The sequence below is a fragment of the Eurypyga helias genome, unplaced genomic scaffold, assembly GCF_000690775.1.
Source record: "Eurypyga helias isolate BGI_N326 unplaced genomic scaffold, ASM69077v1 scaffold42558, whole genome shotgun sequence".
NCBI lineage: Eukaryota > Metazoa > Chordata > Aves > Eurypygiformes > Eurypygidae > Eurypyga > Eurypyga helias.
Window position 1 is genome coordinate 31434 of NW_010268372.1, and position 15996 is coordinate 47429.

At 38.1% G+C, this 15996-nt stretch overlaps 1 protein-coding gene across 1 annotated transcript in view; it reads left to right on the plus strand.

The window, feature by feature from the left end:
- The window catches only part of LOC104514155 (proprotein convertase subtilisin/kexin type 5-like), a gene marked incomplete at its 3' end in the record, with an annotated part of 43736 nt that extends 29527 nt beyond the window's left edge, over positions 1-14209 (plus strand). Inside the window, exons 5-6 of the mRNA XM_010157725.1 lie at positions 1942-2042; positions 14106-14209. Coding sequence (XP_010156027.1) covers positions 1942-2042; positions 14106-14209 — 205 coding nt within the window. The remainder of the gene's footprint in view (positions 1-1941; positions 2043-14105) is intronic.
- Between the last annotated feature and the right edge of the window lie 1787 nt (positions 14210-15996).

Consider the following 15996-nt stretch of genomic DNA (forward strand, 5'->3'; position numbering starts at 1 on the left):
GTTCAAACTGCTAAACTGCTGCCACATCATCTGCTTAGAACGTGAGAGACAACGTTGCCAAATAAAGCGGTGTCATGGTTCATTGTGCTTGATAGTTGCAGCTGCAGGACAGTAAAAACACTCTAGACACATGTTCTTCCAGAGGATAAGAAACACAGATAGCACAATGCAGTGTGGTTTTGAGTGTGCTGGGAGAGGCTGTCACTTAAGGAAAAGCTGCTGTGAGGGCACTTCTCCCTGCCTGAGCTCCTGTAGGTTTTGCTGCCCTTTGGTCTTCTGAGCAAAGTGCCTGCTGCACTACTTTTTTCAGGGGACCAGGTACCAGGACAAGGTACAAGGCTACAAAAGAGAGAAGCATGTATTATTCTCTTTTTCTGCCTTGTCTTTTTCCTAGCCTCCCTTTCACTCCTCACCTCACTGACCAGTGTTTTTCCAAATGGAATACTTGAATCTTGTATGTCTCTGTCTGGGGGCATGTCGTCCTGTAGTCCTTGGCCACGTTAATCCCACCTGCAAAATCACTACTTGCATTTGCACTTGTAGGCAATGTAGTGTTAGGGTTGTTCCTGCTGCAGTTTCATCTCTTAATATTGTCAGGGTATTTATGGAATTTGCATGTATAAAGGTTTTTCCAACACTATTATTTTTCATCGTCTAAATTAATACACAGTCAATAGGAGGGAAGGCAAGAGATAAAGAAATTAAATGAAGATTTTATTTCTGTGATTCAACTTTAGCTGACAACAGATAAAAGAAAAATAATTCTGTATACTTGGGTAAGAAGCTGTGTAAGCAACTACTTTTCTCCCCCTCAGGCAGATATTTTATGCCTACTAGTGACGGAATCTCAGGGATCAGCTGAAATGCTGAGAATAAGGTTGGTTTGGCGTCACAGGTCATTTACTCTGCCACCTTCATGAAGCTTTCCTTGATTTGGACTGCCCTCACCTAGTCACTCTTCTCAAGTCCATGTGGATTTTGCTTGAACTTCAGTTTGGGTAGTATTGACTTCTTGTCTTTACTGCCTTGCTCATGCCAGGAACCACTTCTTCAGAAAGAAGACCCTAGATTGGAATAATTGTAAATTAAGATTGCCTGAAAGAGGCAGAACTTAGAATAAACACACACATTGTTGTGTGTGATGTACTGTCTTACAGAAAGAATCTGCCTAAAATTCATTGAGATAGAAACATCCTAGCACTACATAGAAGTCTTTGCCTCAATTTGGTATTGCACATTATACATACACTTAGATTACATATAAAAATGTGGCAGCATATAACAATTTAAAGCTGCAAATAACTAATTGGCTGGTGATGTCTAGGCCAAATTTGTGATTACATCAAGATTTTCCAATGAATTGTTGTTGAATTTCATGTGAATTATTGCATAATGCATGAAGAAAGGATTAAACACGGTACTTAGCATGAGCCCAACTGTATTCTATTCTCACATATTTCCAGTCTGACTTCAGGCAACCTAATTAACCCCTCCATACCTTTTTCATGGTCTCTAAAATGGGCATAACCAATCTGTATATAGGGAGCACTGTAAGATTTAGCTCATTCTTCTTTGTAAAGCACTTTGAGATTCTTGGATGGAAAGTGCTCTATAAATGCAGATAGAAGGACAGAGTTCTAACTGTGCAGTTTTAAAACTCTCTGCATGTTTTTGTAATTTACAAGCCTTTGTTGGTCGTGCCATGAAAAACAGAGAGACTAACTTATGTTTTCAGTGCAATACAGAGAACACTTCTTCAAGTTCACAAGTGACTTCAAGCTCAGAACATGTAACGTCATATTTTCAGACACCTCTTTTTTGCCTTTCCTTGCAATGAAAGAAGGAAATACCCTTCACATACATGCAACTCATTTGAGCAAATGAAACCTGTTCTGATTTCTGAAGCTGTGTTCTAAATTTCACACATTCACTTTCTTCCAGATCACCACAGACCTGAGGCAGCGTTGCACAGACAGCCACACTGGAACCTCAGCCTCTGCACCTATGGCTGCAGGCATCATTGCACTGGCACTGGAAGCAAAGTAAGATCTGAGTTATACTCTGGGGGGTGTTCTTGGGGGGGGGGGGGGGGGGAAAGCATACAGAAAGGTCTTTCTCACTCATCCAGCACCTTTATTCAGGGATCTCAAAGTGCTTTGGAAACGTTGTTGTGGTAATTCACAGTACCCTTCCATGGGCAGGAAAGATCCGTGTGATGCAGGAAGGCTGACACTGGAAATGACGGCGGAGTACTCAGTGTTGAAATAACTTGAAATGGTGTTGAGCACAAGTAGTTTCCAGTAAATGATATATGGTATCCTCACCATGTCTTACAGTACCCTCACAGTGCTGCCTGTATCTGCTGTACTCTACAGGCTACTGTAGGTTGTCTCTTGGATCCGTCAGGCTCCTCTTAGCAGTGTCCATTCTTGAACACAGAAGAAAGTTTTGGAATGCCGTTAGGCTGCCATGAACAGAAATAAATGTAGTATGAAAATCAAAATTCTGAACTTCTGCTTGCTGACACAAGTCTGTTTTTTCTAATGTAATAAGTACGTCAGTTATAAAAAAACATGGATGGTGTAAGTCCATGATCTTGTTAACTTCAGCTCAGAAAAAATTCCATCTTACAAGCATGTTCTTAACTGCAGGATTTTGTTCGTTGTGTCTAACATAGATCTTTAATGTGCTTTACGGAGCAGCAGAAATACTGGAGATTCATGAGTAAATCTGTATCTCAAAACATTTTGCGTTACTTTGTGCTGTGTTGGATAATATTTGCAGGTCTGAGGTGGAATGCTCTACGCCAAATCCTGCTTGGAATCAGATGTTTCTGAGCACTAGGAGATCGATTCTATTATATTCTGAAGAAAACCAGGTTGCTCTGGGGGCACATCCTTTGAAGGAAGTAAAAAATTTGCATACAATAGTCATTTCAAATTGTATGTAAGTCATAGCAGCAGAATTACGTTTCCCTTTTTTTGAAGAAACCATGGGCCGATATTCAACATGGAATACTTTTTTGCTGTTGAGTTAGTAATTGGATAGCTGACCTAATCTTAAGTAGTGCATTGCTTGTATCATTACAATTAGGTTTTCTTAATGCAGTCATTAGAAAGAAAGGTATTTTGAAGTTAATATCATGCGATTTTTTTAAAATACTCTTTTTAACCTCTTCTTAGTCTCAGTTTTAAAGTCCTTAAATTCATTCTAAACAATCTGCACATGCAAATAAAATTGCATGTACACAAATTTCAGTCTGCTGAGAGTTTTTCAAATTATTTCTTAATGAGCAGAGGTTCCTTGTAATTTATGGTTTATATTTTATATGCTGTTTTGTGTGCATTTTCTAACAAATAATTGTTGAAACTGAAAGTTTTAAAGAGTTATAGCACACAGTGCCTACAACCAAGCTATAGCTGATTGTGACATCTTAAAACACACTGAGGAGCTTACACTTTACACAGCCTTTTTGTCTCTGTGAACTGGGGTGACTGTATCAATGGGAAACATGTATTACTGCCTGTGGACTAGTTTGTTGGGGTTTTTTCCAGGTAAATAGTTGCTATGATAGGAATAAACTAAGACAAGATGATATTAAAGCTTCACATGCAGCGATGGCGACAAAATGTGCCAGTGACTAAAGATCCTGGTCACTTTTTTGTATTAGCAGTACTCTGTTACATGGTGCTAACAGGAGACGGAGGGTGAAAATGTATTGGTTTTGCCTCTTTTCAGATTTTATTCGCTTTCAGTATATGGAGGGTTATCTTACTGATTTCCAAATCTTAGCCTGTGTATCTGAATAGGTTCAAAGGAATTATGTTAATAATATCATAAATGTGATTTTCTTCATGTATATTCCATTCACTAACTTTTCTCTCCTGTGTGTACTTACAACCAATTTTCTGCACACAGCCACCATCAAGAAATTAATAGAGCAGGAAGGAGGTGGGCAGTGGGGAAGGAAACTAGGAAGAGAAATATTTTCAGGTTTCCCATGCTGCTTTTTTCCCCTAAATTAATCTAGTCCAGTCCTAGGGTTGGTAAAACCTTTGGTCTCATGAAGTTAGAGAATATGAATTCTTTAAATATTACAAGGGGATCGTATTGTAATATATTCAGTTTTAATATCTGGGATTTGTTTTTATAAAACCTATGCAGATTATTTTAAGCAGTTTCTGAATGGTAATTCTTATTTAGTTATCTGATGTGAAAATTCAAGTTGTATTTTTCACCTGTGGTACGTACCAATTTAGGGGATCCTAAATAAATGCTAGGAATTAAAGTATGCAAAAAGAAGTGTTGAAGCCATCTTAAGTATTTTCTCCAATATTTTTAAGATATGTGTAAATATGTAAATGACACATGATATTGTGGCTTAGCATAACGGCTTACTGGAACCTGTCTGCATTCAAACAAAGTTTGCATTTACATAGGTTCTTCCTTGGCTTTCATATTAGGGCCTGTGCTAATAAGAGTAATGTTTGTATGGGATTTTTTTTTTTTTAAACTCATTGGAAAGGGATTTTGCAAGGTTAATTATGCTCTTTGTAAATCAAGCTGCTTAAAAATTGGAGCACTTAGTCCTGGACACTTCTTGAGTATGTCTGTAATAATGCATACTTTTTTCATTCCACTTTTTTTAACATACACTTTTTAAATTCCACTTTGTGCTGGAAAACACAATAAATTACACCAAGGAAGGGTTTTGAGCTTACAAGGTCAGTTTTCTCCAGTAGCCAAGTTCTGTTCCTGGGATACATCAGGACGTGAACAGAACACTAGTCTGGCCTGGATATGAGTTAGAACAGCCAAGAGGTTGCTTCAACTCGCAAGCAAAGGTACATAAAACCAATGGAAAATACGTAAGGCAGATTTCCACTCCAACCTGCCACTTTATTTCTTTGATAAGCCCCATATGGTAGGATTGGGAAATAGCTGATGGAGTGTCTCTTACCTGCCTACTGATTTGAACCCTCCACTTAGCTTTTTCCAGATGGGATTTGCTCCTGAAGTCCTGGCAACATGTTTATTTGTGATGGTGGTCTGCTTACCACCCCAGTTTCAAATAATGTGAATGCATCTCTTTTACAAATTGCATTTTCTTTCCAGAGTTTTGATTATCAAGTAAAACAAGGAGAAACCAAGAAGAAACCAAGAAGCAAACCAAGAAGTGTAATTGAATTTCAGATTACTTGTTTGGAATCCCCAAGGGCATAATACAGAAATGTAGATTTGCAACAGGGACACAAAGACAGACATCTCTTAATCTTCATATTCTATGGTTTTCTTATGGTATTCAAGTAGTTATTTTTTATCTGATGGGTCCCAGTGTATCTAGTGTCCTGTTCAGGCTCTAGAAATAAATGCTTGCTTGTGTATTGCACTTCTTAGTCATTACATAATGTTGAATTTTGCTAATTATCGACCAGAAATTATGGGTATAATCAGTTTATTCAGCAGAGGCAGCAATATTCTTGCTAAAAATAAACTATCTGCATTGCATAGTACTATCTACTGTTGATATCAGAAATATCATTTCTTCATTGATGAAATCTTTGCATTTGGAATTTGGGTGAATCAGTGAGGACACACAATATGTTCACACTTGTTCCAGTGGTCATTGTCCCATATTCTTTTAGAGAAGCCAGATTTCAAAGTCTTATGTTGCTGACAGAATAGTACATTATACATCCCTAAGTGAACTGCATGCTCCACCATCTATGAACCAGTGGATGTTTTCCAACCCATGGTGTATAAATCACAGTTACACAAGTAAGAAGTAGGACCTGAAGTGGAAGTATTAATCTGTTGTTTCTACTGTGTGCTGTACTCAGTGGTAGAGTTTTGGAGGAGTCTGTTTTCTTCCATGGTTCTCTCCACATGAGCTGTATACTTCAACTTTCTTTGGTTACGTGAAACCAAGGGTAGAACAAGGTAGTGCTGGGAAGAGAGAAAGAATTTCATTCTGATACTGGCAGTCCATTCAGAAAAGTGACAATTCACCACATTCTCCTAAAAGGCAATATCACCAACTGTAATCACTGAGGTGAAGGAGAAATGGACTTCACGTTGCAAGGGGTCAGGAGTGTCAGAGGAAGGTACTTTGGATTTCTGAAGACTGATCAGATACTTCCCATATTGATTGATTTTCTTACAGAAAGGAGAAGAGCAGTATTTTGTCTGGCAAGGGGCAGTTTTGAGTACAAAGAGTATATTTCTGTGTAATCAAAGTTATGAGGAATTTGCTTATTCACAAATATAGAATGAGGCTAAAGATGATGAGACAGTTGGGGCAAATTGTAGAAGTGCTGTCAAGTGACCTTTGTTTGTAGGCTTCCAGTGTAAGAGGTTATCATTGAAGTCCATCAGCTTCAGCTAGGTCTTTGCTCCTTTAGTTGACTGCCTATTAGAAAAGAGGAACACTCGAGTGTGTGACTTAGAAATCTTTTTGTGAATCTTTGAAATTTTGCAGTAGTTTTAAAGTAATGCTCGTGATGGTGAAGTATTTGAAACACGTAAACATAAATAAGTGCTTAATTTAGAACCTGTGTTTCTTTTGAGCCTTAACCACCTGCTCCACTTATGCAGTTTCAGTTACTATACTGAGATTGACTTGGAAGTACTTCCCTGAATTCAGGTTGCCCAGGGTTTCCCATCTTAAGGTCCTGTTTTCAGTTACATGCAACTTTGCCAAAAAATAATCGTTCCGTCTGAAATTTTCCATGTAACTTACTTTAAAAAGGTTTTAAGAAAATTCCATCCAGACATTTCTTAAACTGTGTCTAGGTTTAAAAAAAAAAAAAAGTTTGACTCTGATCGTTTTTAACTTTTTCATTGAGTTTTACTGTGTCTGCGTTTTGGAGCAACAGCTAGAAATAGAACAAGGGGATAGTCGTTGTTCTGGTGCCAGGGCAATGCCTTTTACTTTCACAAGCTTTTCAGAAATCTCAGTTGGCATGTGCTCAGTTGAGAGTTTTGTTTGGCAGCTCTATCCCTGTAGTTTCTTCTTTCTCCAAGTATTCCCCAGCCTCAGCTTTTAGAGGCTGCTTAGGGTTGTCCCTGAAGTTGCTGTTAAGGGTGCTGCTGTTGGGGGTCCTTGAGAGGAAGGATCCCATCTGCTCTTCCCTATCTGTGTTCTTGCAGCAGCAAGAGGAAAACGAGGAAAGTGGAAGAGGAGCAGATTCACTGGATTGCAGTCTCCCTGCAGTCTTTCTTTTGAGATTCTTTGCACCACAGTTTCATAGCTCAACTGTATTAAAAGTGATCGGTATCATTGCACGTGGCAGATAGGTCAAATCCGTAGCCAGGGTACCATGCTAATCATAACTGCCTGCATTAACCCAAGGTAATGTAAGGTTTCCTCACATGCACAGTCAAAGCTCTTCTAAAACTGGCAACGGACCTAAGGTTTTTGTTGCTGTAGCTTCCATGCTTTTGGTCCTCAGCAGACTGTGCAGTCAGTCTTTTGTGTGGCCCCGCTTCGTTCTTCCTCTGGAGAAGGCACGATCAGGGATGTGATTCAGGTACCTCTCAAGGGATTTCTCCTCAGAAAGTTGTCATTATCAACCAGCAGTTGGGCCATTGAGTATTTTCTTCTTAGCACTTAAGATGTTTGATCTCTGGGGGAAAAAAAAAAATTATACTCTGTACATTCTGGAATCTGCCATCACGGTGTGGACTGCAGATTTGAGACACCAGATACACCAAAACACCATTGCTCGTGGGTGTATGGCTGCCTATTCTGCTGTTCACTTAAAGGAATGTATCTGTCATGTCATATCACAACTTAGCTGTATTCTAGCCTAAAAAGCAATCTGAACATAATCCAGAAGATGGCTGTAGCCAGGGCAAAAGACCTCAGACACTGATTCATGAAGAAACTAGGATGCATTGCAGAAACTATGGAGATGCTACATGAATGTAAACTGAATGACATAAAGTTGAGCCAGACATAAACTGATAAAGATGATGTTGTGTAGGCAAATGCTATTACCTTGAAAAGATGTCCAAAAGCTATAGCTTTGAATGGAAAATTCTGATACTTTAGAATCTGTGAGCTTGAGATGTTTGTTTAAAATACAAGCAATGTACTGAAGTCACTTAGGGACTGTTGAAGTGGACGAATCCAAGTTGTCTTTCCACAGTGACACTTGGCAAATGCCAGAAGATTTCAGAATGTAATTGGTTTCAATTATGTGTTCTTAATGAGTTTTAGTCAGCAATTTGTTATCAGATGTGTATCGTTGCTTATCTTTGTCCAGTACCTAAATTCAGCTATTAATGGAAAAAGACAAGGAATGTGACAATTAGTGTAAAAGGCTACTGACAGCAATTTTGATCCTAGAAGGATATTTTCCCAAAATTTCATTAATTGCACATCTCTGTAGACAGAGGTCTACTGCATATGACATGAACACTACTAATAACTGACCTGTGACTTAAAATATTTTCAGTTGCCATTAATTTTTTTAAGGGATTGTCATCTTTAGCCAGGCTTGGGTTTCTTTCAAAGGGACCTCATTGGATAAAATTGAATAAGGAGAAAAGGCAAATTTCTGACAGTAATCTGGAACCAAGAAAAATACGAGCAACTAACTGTGAAGTAACCTAATGGTTTTCTTTGATGTACTAGTTGAATGAAGAGTGGTAAAGACCATACAAGCAAAAAGTTGTTAGGTTTACAGTGGAAGAGCTACACGCTGATCAGCAAGCACATAATATTCTTTACTTAGTTAACAGGATTATTTTCAGTGTAGATGACAATTAGAACTTATAAGGGTGTCAGGCTCCTCAAAAACATGTGTTTTCTATGTCTGTGTGTATGTATGACTGGATTGTTAAACACTGGTGTCCATATTTTTATCTTCATATTTTCAGGAATTAAATTGTTACGGTATAGACCATTGAGACACCTAAGCACAAGATAAGTACAATTAGGGGCTGTCTTCATGTTTCATCCCTCTTAAAAATCTGTGCTAGAATAGGCATCTTCACACTGACTCTTTATGCGACCTGGGAAAGAAGTATGTCTCCCACTAACATAGCTAATATTCATGTCCGTGGGGCTATGTATTGGAGTCATAAGTACAGGTGGTAGGGTTGTAGATCTCATGGGACATGAGATGGGAATGTGTGAATAAACCAGGCAACTATTTCTTATGTTTTGTTTATAAATGTATCATAAAGCCCTTAAGGGTGGCATTGTGCAGAAATTAGTAATGAAAATGATCGCCTGCTGCTCTGCAAGATGTTGAGGGCACAGAGACTCCTTTTTATAGCAATAATTATCCATGTCTGTTCTCTCATAGCCAAGATTTCCAAACAAGGTTATTTGATAATTCCAAACCGAACAGTGATCGTCTTCTTAATCCACCCTGTGATATTCTGTTTTCCTTTATTCTTTGGAGAAGAGTTTATTATATTCTTCCAGCAATTCTCATCTTACTCTGTTTTGGCAAGAAATATTTTTTCAGATAGGCCACCTTTGTCACATTCAGATTGCTGGTTATGAAGATAATGTGGCAATGATGATTCATGTTGCTAAGCTTAGCATTTTGCTAAAAAGAAACCGCCCAGAATTTTACCCTATTTTTTTATTGCATCGAGTGATATTTTTGCTAATTGTCTCTCTTGCACCAATTATTTATTTTGAAGTTGTTTTTGGCACAGTGTCATTTTGGGCCCGAATTCTTTACTATTTCCAGGGTTAGCCCAGTTGTCACTAGGGAGATTGCTCGTGTAATGAAGAAATCAGATTTGGCCAAAAAATGTGATCTCCTATTTCTAAGAAGCCTGTTTAAAGATACACTTAATCTCAGAAGTGTATTACTGTAATATAATTTAATTGTCCTATTTAATTTATTCTCATTTACCTTGTTTTATAAATATTTTAAGAAGCCTGAAAGAAGAGGGCTGTACCTTAGAGTATAACTATTGACTAAGGACACAACATTCATTATTTTTTGGCTGCTGTTCAAGCACTTTTGTATGTAATTGTTCTCACTTCTGCTTATTCTGGTTTGATTTTGAGTGTTGTCTGGTATGTGTAATTCCAAGGCAATTGCAGATGGGACATTGAAAAAAAAAATCTGGAAGGAAATCATCCAATTTTTGAAATCAATCCATTATCAAGCAGAGTTAGTACCGTTCTTGTTAATGCATTTGTTCATTTCAAGATGTTTAGCCATTAATTCTTCTGAGATTAATCAAGTGGTAAATCAGTTAACATCAGTGACATCTTGTCTGGATCTGGGACCCACATGGCTAGCAAACAACTATTTACTCACTTAAGATCCAATTTTGACATGTTTTACAAATATTTGACCAATTCTGTGATTTTCCCAGATGCTTAAAAATTGGCTGCTAGACTATCTTGTTAAAAAAGAAAAAAAATCCCTCATTTCTCCAAATGAACTGCTATTTTGACATCGTTCCAATTTTTTTTTTTGAGTTGTTGTTGAAGTTTCTGAAAAACTTACAGGCAAAAAATTGCAGACCTATTTTATTTCAAAGGAGGTGTCTACTGTAGAAAGAAATTTTCAATCTGGCAGTAGCTCAATTCTTAGTATAGTGGAAGTCCTTTAGTAGGCTACAGAAATTGTTTTAAATATTGTTCTTATGCTGGTTTTACGTTCTTATCTTTTAGATACTAATACACCCAAACTGCCATCCCTTCAGAAAAAACAAAAATCTTATTAATTATACAGTAAGCAAGCAGATTTGGAGGTTGCATAAGAGATAGATTGATTTAACTATATACCATGTCATGTCCTGGAAATCAGATGTTTGATCAAGTTTTTCTGCCCCAGAAATTATTACATTAATTTTTATGTTTAGATAAGGATGGTAGATAAAACAGTGAATTACTCACTTCTCAAGATCTGCCATAATTATTGATTTTAGAAGTAAACCAGGATTCTGAAACATTATCTCATTTGCTGACTGAGTGGCTAAATCCAATTTATGAGAGGTTAGTATTATCAAGTGAAGACTACTATACCTTTAGATCCTTTATCTAGGCATATTTAGATCCGCCATTAAATCCATCATTCCTCTTTACATAATCAGCTGAGCATGCCCTTTATTGACTCTCTCCTTCAGAAGTTGAGAGAAGTATTTTAGTGCCTTATTTTTCACCTGTGGCATGGACAGCTTCTTTTATAGAATAACAAATTGTCTAGTTTCCAGATTATAAAGAATGCAGCTCTTGGGATTCCTGGAGATCTTCCTGAAGGCCTGATACATGTTTTTCTAAGAGTTTACACAGGCTCACAGTGAAATTCCTGAGCTGGTATAAAACCTTATTGACTTTTTTTTTCTTGAAGCATGTTACATGACTGTCCAAGCATACCATATCTACAAACCCTTAATGCTGCTTACATTCCATTACACTTTTTTCTTCTTCTTTTTTTTTTTTTTTGGCAGTTATTTTACCAGCTCAGCTGGATAAAAAATTACTGTCATTCTAGTCCAACTGTTGAGTGTGAGAAATTCCACTTTAAGAAACAAAAAGTATCTATGGGCATATTAATGCTTTAATAAATGCCTAGGGTCAGAAGGCATCAGCTCTCCTTAAAAATAACAGAATAATTTAAATATGGGAATACCTTTATATCTTGCAGACAAAGCCAGAGAGAAATTAAATGGCTATGAATTGATACAGCTTGTGAAAAAATTTTAAAAATTCTAGCTACAGTTAGTGTGATACACTTAAAAATCATCTTCCTTCTTCAGATTATTCCATCTTCTCTTCCTGTTTCAACAAAATTGTAGACAGGGCTTTCTGTGTTGACTCTAGAAGAATACATGCCACTTCCTGTTGCTTCCCAGCTGTAGGTCAAAAGTTGTTAGGCTACCTTAGCATACCCCTGGTCCACACACCTACTGGGAAGTGTTCTGCAATGGAACAGACACACTCAGGACTAAAAACATACTAATGCAGAGGAAATGAGAAAAATAGGTATAGTTAAATGGTTTGGTCCCTGACTTTGCATTACTCCTTACAATCTTGTTATGTAATGGAATTCTGACATTTTTAGGCAAATCTTCTTTGTTTTCAAGCATATAGATTATAAGGTAAGTAAAATGTGTAAAACTCAGTTATTGTGAGTTACTGTCCTATACGTCACAAGTTTTTCTCTCCTGTGTGGAATTACAGACCATGGTTCAGAAATTGGTTTTCATTTTCAGTAATTTCACTAACACAGATGAACTTCTGTTGGTTAATACCTATGAATTTATGTCTGCATGTGCAGACTGTAGGCTAGGAGCAAGTTTTTCTATAAACAAGCTGACTGCAGGTTTGCAATAACTTCTGTGTCCCTAAAGTTGCAGCTTGTGGAAGGTGAAATTTATCATCTGAAAACCTAAATTGATGCATCTAGGATGAAAAAGAAGGCCCTTGTTTTTTAATTGATTATCGCATATATTCGCTAATTGCTTCCTAATAGCTTGAATTCACCTCACAGGGTAAACAGGATTCTACTTTCATATCTAAGTGCCATAAAGCACCAATTACTCGAGCACTGATTACTCAAGTATTTCCAAAAAGATGCACTTTTGACAAAACAAGCTCTGGAAGATGTGAAACAATGTGTGTGGGATGCCAATCCACACACCATTCATTTGTGTACATCAGAGAGATGAGTGAAAATTTTCTATGCCTTTTACTTTCAGGGGGACTTAGAGAAAAAGAAATTTCTTCATTTTCATTGTTATCTTGTGTCCCAAAGGAGTTTCTCATTGAAATTTGTAGTAACTCGACTATGTGTCTGTTAAAAGTGTAGAGTCACTCCATGTGATGGCAATATCCCACTCACCCCAGAAAGTGACCCACTCACAGTCGCCCATGGGTTGACCTTCTCCATGCACATAGAGCTGTTGCATTCCTGTCATTTCTCCCTGACAGTGGAAGCAGACCCCAAGCATCACGACTTAAGGATAAGTGCTGAGAAGGCGGCAGTTGTCCGCCAGCCCAGGTGACTTCTTGGGCTGGGAGGCACAAGAGCATGTGATAACAAAGTGAACCAAGGTTTTCAGTGATTGCCTAGACCCAGTTCTGGGTCTGATATACTTAATTCTGGTCTATCTTCATCATTACAACTGAGTGGAGTTGTGCCATCTGTTCTAAAGGGACAGATAGTGATACTCTCAGAATGATACTGAGTGACTGGTGTTCTCCACTGCAGTACTTTTTTCCTCTTCATTATTTAGTGGTTCAGTTTATCATTCCCTCTAATAAACTCCATTTGTTAATTGGAATGTTATTCGTCTTCTTACAGGTGAAAGAAAAAATTCCCAAATGATGTCCATGTACCTTTAGATCGTCTTTTAAGACAAGAAATTCTCCTTGGGTTCTATCTAAGAGAAACAAGAAAACTATACTCCATAAAGATTTGCTCTAGCCCTACAAGACAAGTGGTTGTTAATGTCATAGTGAGGACACAAACATCATCTTGTTTCACCTTCCCAGTGGACAGGTTGTTAGGGCTCCCTCAAAGAAATACATATCTATGCCGTCAGGCAGTTGCTGTGTAGCTATGTTCAGATTCTGTTCTGGCTGCTTGGTCTTCTTGAAGAATACACATAGACCCTCAGTGAATTCCCACACAGGGGGTATTAGAGAAATGAATTAGAGAAATGAATAGCAATAGAGGCACCTGAAATAGCTTCAGTAGGAACTGAAAGTCTAGAAGAATTGCCAGGTTGAGCATGCAGTTAATAGGATTTAGTAGAGCTTTTCAGCAAGCCAACACTTTGAGCTTTTTTCCTTTGCAGTGGTCAAGGTAGATAACATACAGTAGTTGGTGGTCATACAGATTACCTCTCTGTGAAATGTACTCCTTCCTCTTCCCTTAAGTTTTATATAATATTATTATATATCATTATAGTCTGCTTAATGCAAAACTCACAGCTGTATAAATAATTTCCTGTGGTAATTCTTTAAAATTAGGACTTCTTTTGAATGGAGCAAAGGAAAGCAGAGAAGAGAAACAAGGGTTATTTTGGTTTGGATCTTTTTTAGCTTGCGTAACCTTGTATCCCTACATTCTGGTAAAATATGTCTGATCTGTGACTGTTGTCTTTCCCCTTTCTCATAGTCCATTTCTGACCTGGAGAGACATACAGCATATTATTGTCAGGACTTCACGTGCAGGACATCTGAATGCTAACGACTGGAAAACCAACGCGGCTGGTTATAAGGGTGAGAGCTTCCTTTCTTCTTTGCCATCAGAGGCAACATCTTACCTGATACTTTTGAAGAAGAAATAGTCTCAAGTAGTTTGTTTGACGCTGTGTTGTGCATAGCTTTGAGACCTTTTAGGCTGAAACTGTAAAGGCGCATCTTCTCTTTTAAAAGGAATAGCTCTTAGAATGACTAAACCCAAAAATAGCAGCTACAGAATGCATTGGCCAGATCTTCTTAGTCCCTGTCAGTCCTGTTTCATGCACTGCTAGCAGAAACCTAAGCAAATTGGGGTTTATTTCATTTTTCGTTCTGTAGCTAGTATTCTGATAAAGTAGTCTTGAGTTGGAGATACAGGAGTTTCTGGTTTCAGACCATGTTTTCATTCAGAATTGTTGACAATTTTTATTAAAAATAACAAAATGGTATTTTCAAATTTTTATTTTATATTATTTGCCCTAGGTTATTTATATTTAAGATTTCTGTCAGATTTAGGATAAAATCAAATCTTGAGCTGTCAGGATTTTAATGGTACAGAAATCATACTATTCAGTCCGCTGTCAAGTAGGTTTTAAATTTTTGTACAGTCTTGTAATTTTATATTAAAGCTACATCTTTTTATCTTTTTTTCTCTTTTGTAATGCAAGCAGACATAAATACTTGTGCCATTAAATAAGATACATATTTTCAAGGTGGTTCAAAACTCGACCTTGAATCCATACAACATTGTATTTTAACACAGATTGGCTTCTGGTTCCCATTCACTAAATTCTTACTACCTTCAGTTTGGATTTCTTCTAAAAAAAAACCTCAGAATGGCTTATTTCGGGTTTTCTTTTCACGAGAATTCCACTCAAGACTACAGTTCTTCTTTTAACATGAGATTTGAACTGTTTTATGCTGGGAGCTCCTGTGAGAGGAATGTTATATACAAGAAACATCAAATCTTTACCCTGGTTTCACTTTAAAACTGAAGCCTAGCTTTAATCTATTTCAGATCAAGTACTGCTACTATAGAGGATCTTTAATATATCATTCTGACCTATGACATTTCTGCTGCAATGGAATAGAAACCAAAACAAGAAAATTTGATTTTTGGATCCAAACTAGGCTCTAACTACAGAGGGTAGATGTAGAAATGGGTACTTGACTCAAACCCCATCATTACACTGGGGGCTGATCTGTTGGAGGGCAGCTCTGGGGAAAAGGACCCTGGAGTCCTACTGGACAACAGGATGACCATGAGCCAACAGTGTGCCCTCACAGCCAAGGCCAACGGCATCCTGGGGTGCATTAAGAACAGCGTGGCCAGCCGGTCAAGGGCAGTTATCCTCCCCCTCTGCTCTGCGCTGCTGAGGCCTCACCTGGAGTGCTGTGTCCAGTTCTGGGCTCCTCAGTTCAAGAAGGAGGACAAAGAACTACTGGAGAGGGCCCAGCACAGGGTCACTGAAATGATGAAGGGCCTGGAGGACCTTCTGTATGAGGACAGACTGAGAGAGCTGGGTCTGTTTAGCTTGGAGAAGAGGAGGCTGAGGGGGGATCTTATCAATGCTTATCAAGAGGGGTGTCCAGGGACAGGACGAGGGGCAATGGCCATAAACTGGAAAACAGAAGGTTCAACCTGAACATGAGGAAACCCTTCTTCACTGTGAGGGTGACAGAGCCCTGGAACAGGCTGCCCAGAGAGGTGGTGGAGTTTTCTTCCCTGGAGACTTTCCAAAGCCACCTGGGCTTCTTCCTGCGTGATCTGGTGTGTGATTTTCCAGCACAACATCCGTCTTCCCGCACAACATTCTTGTCTCTAA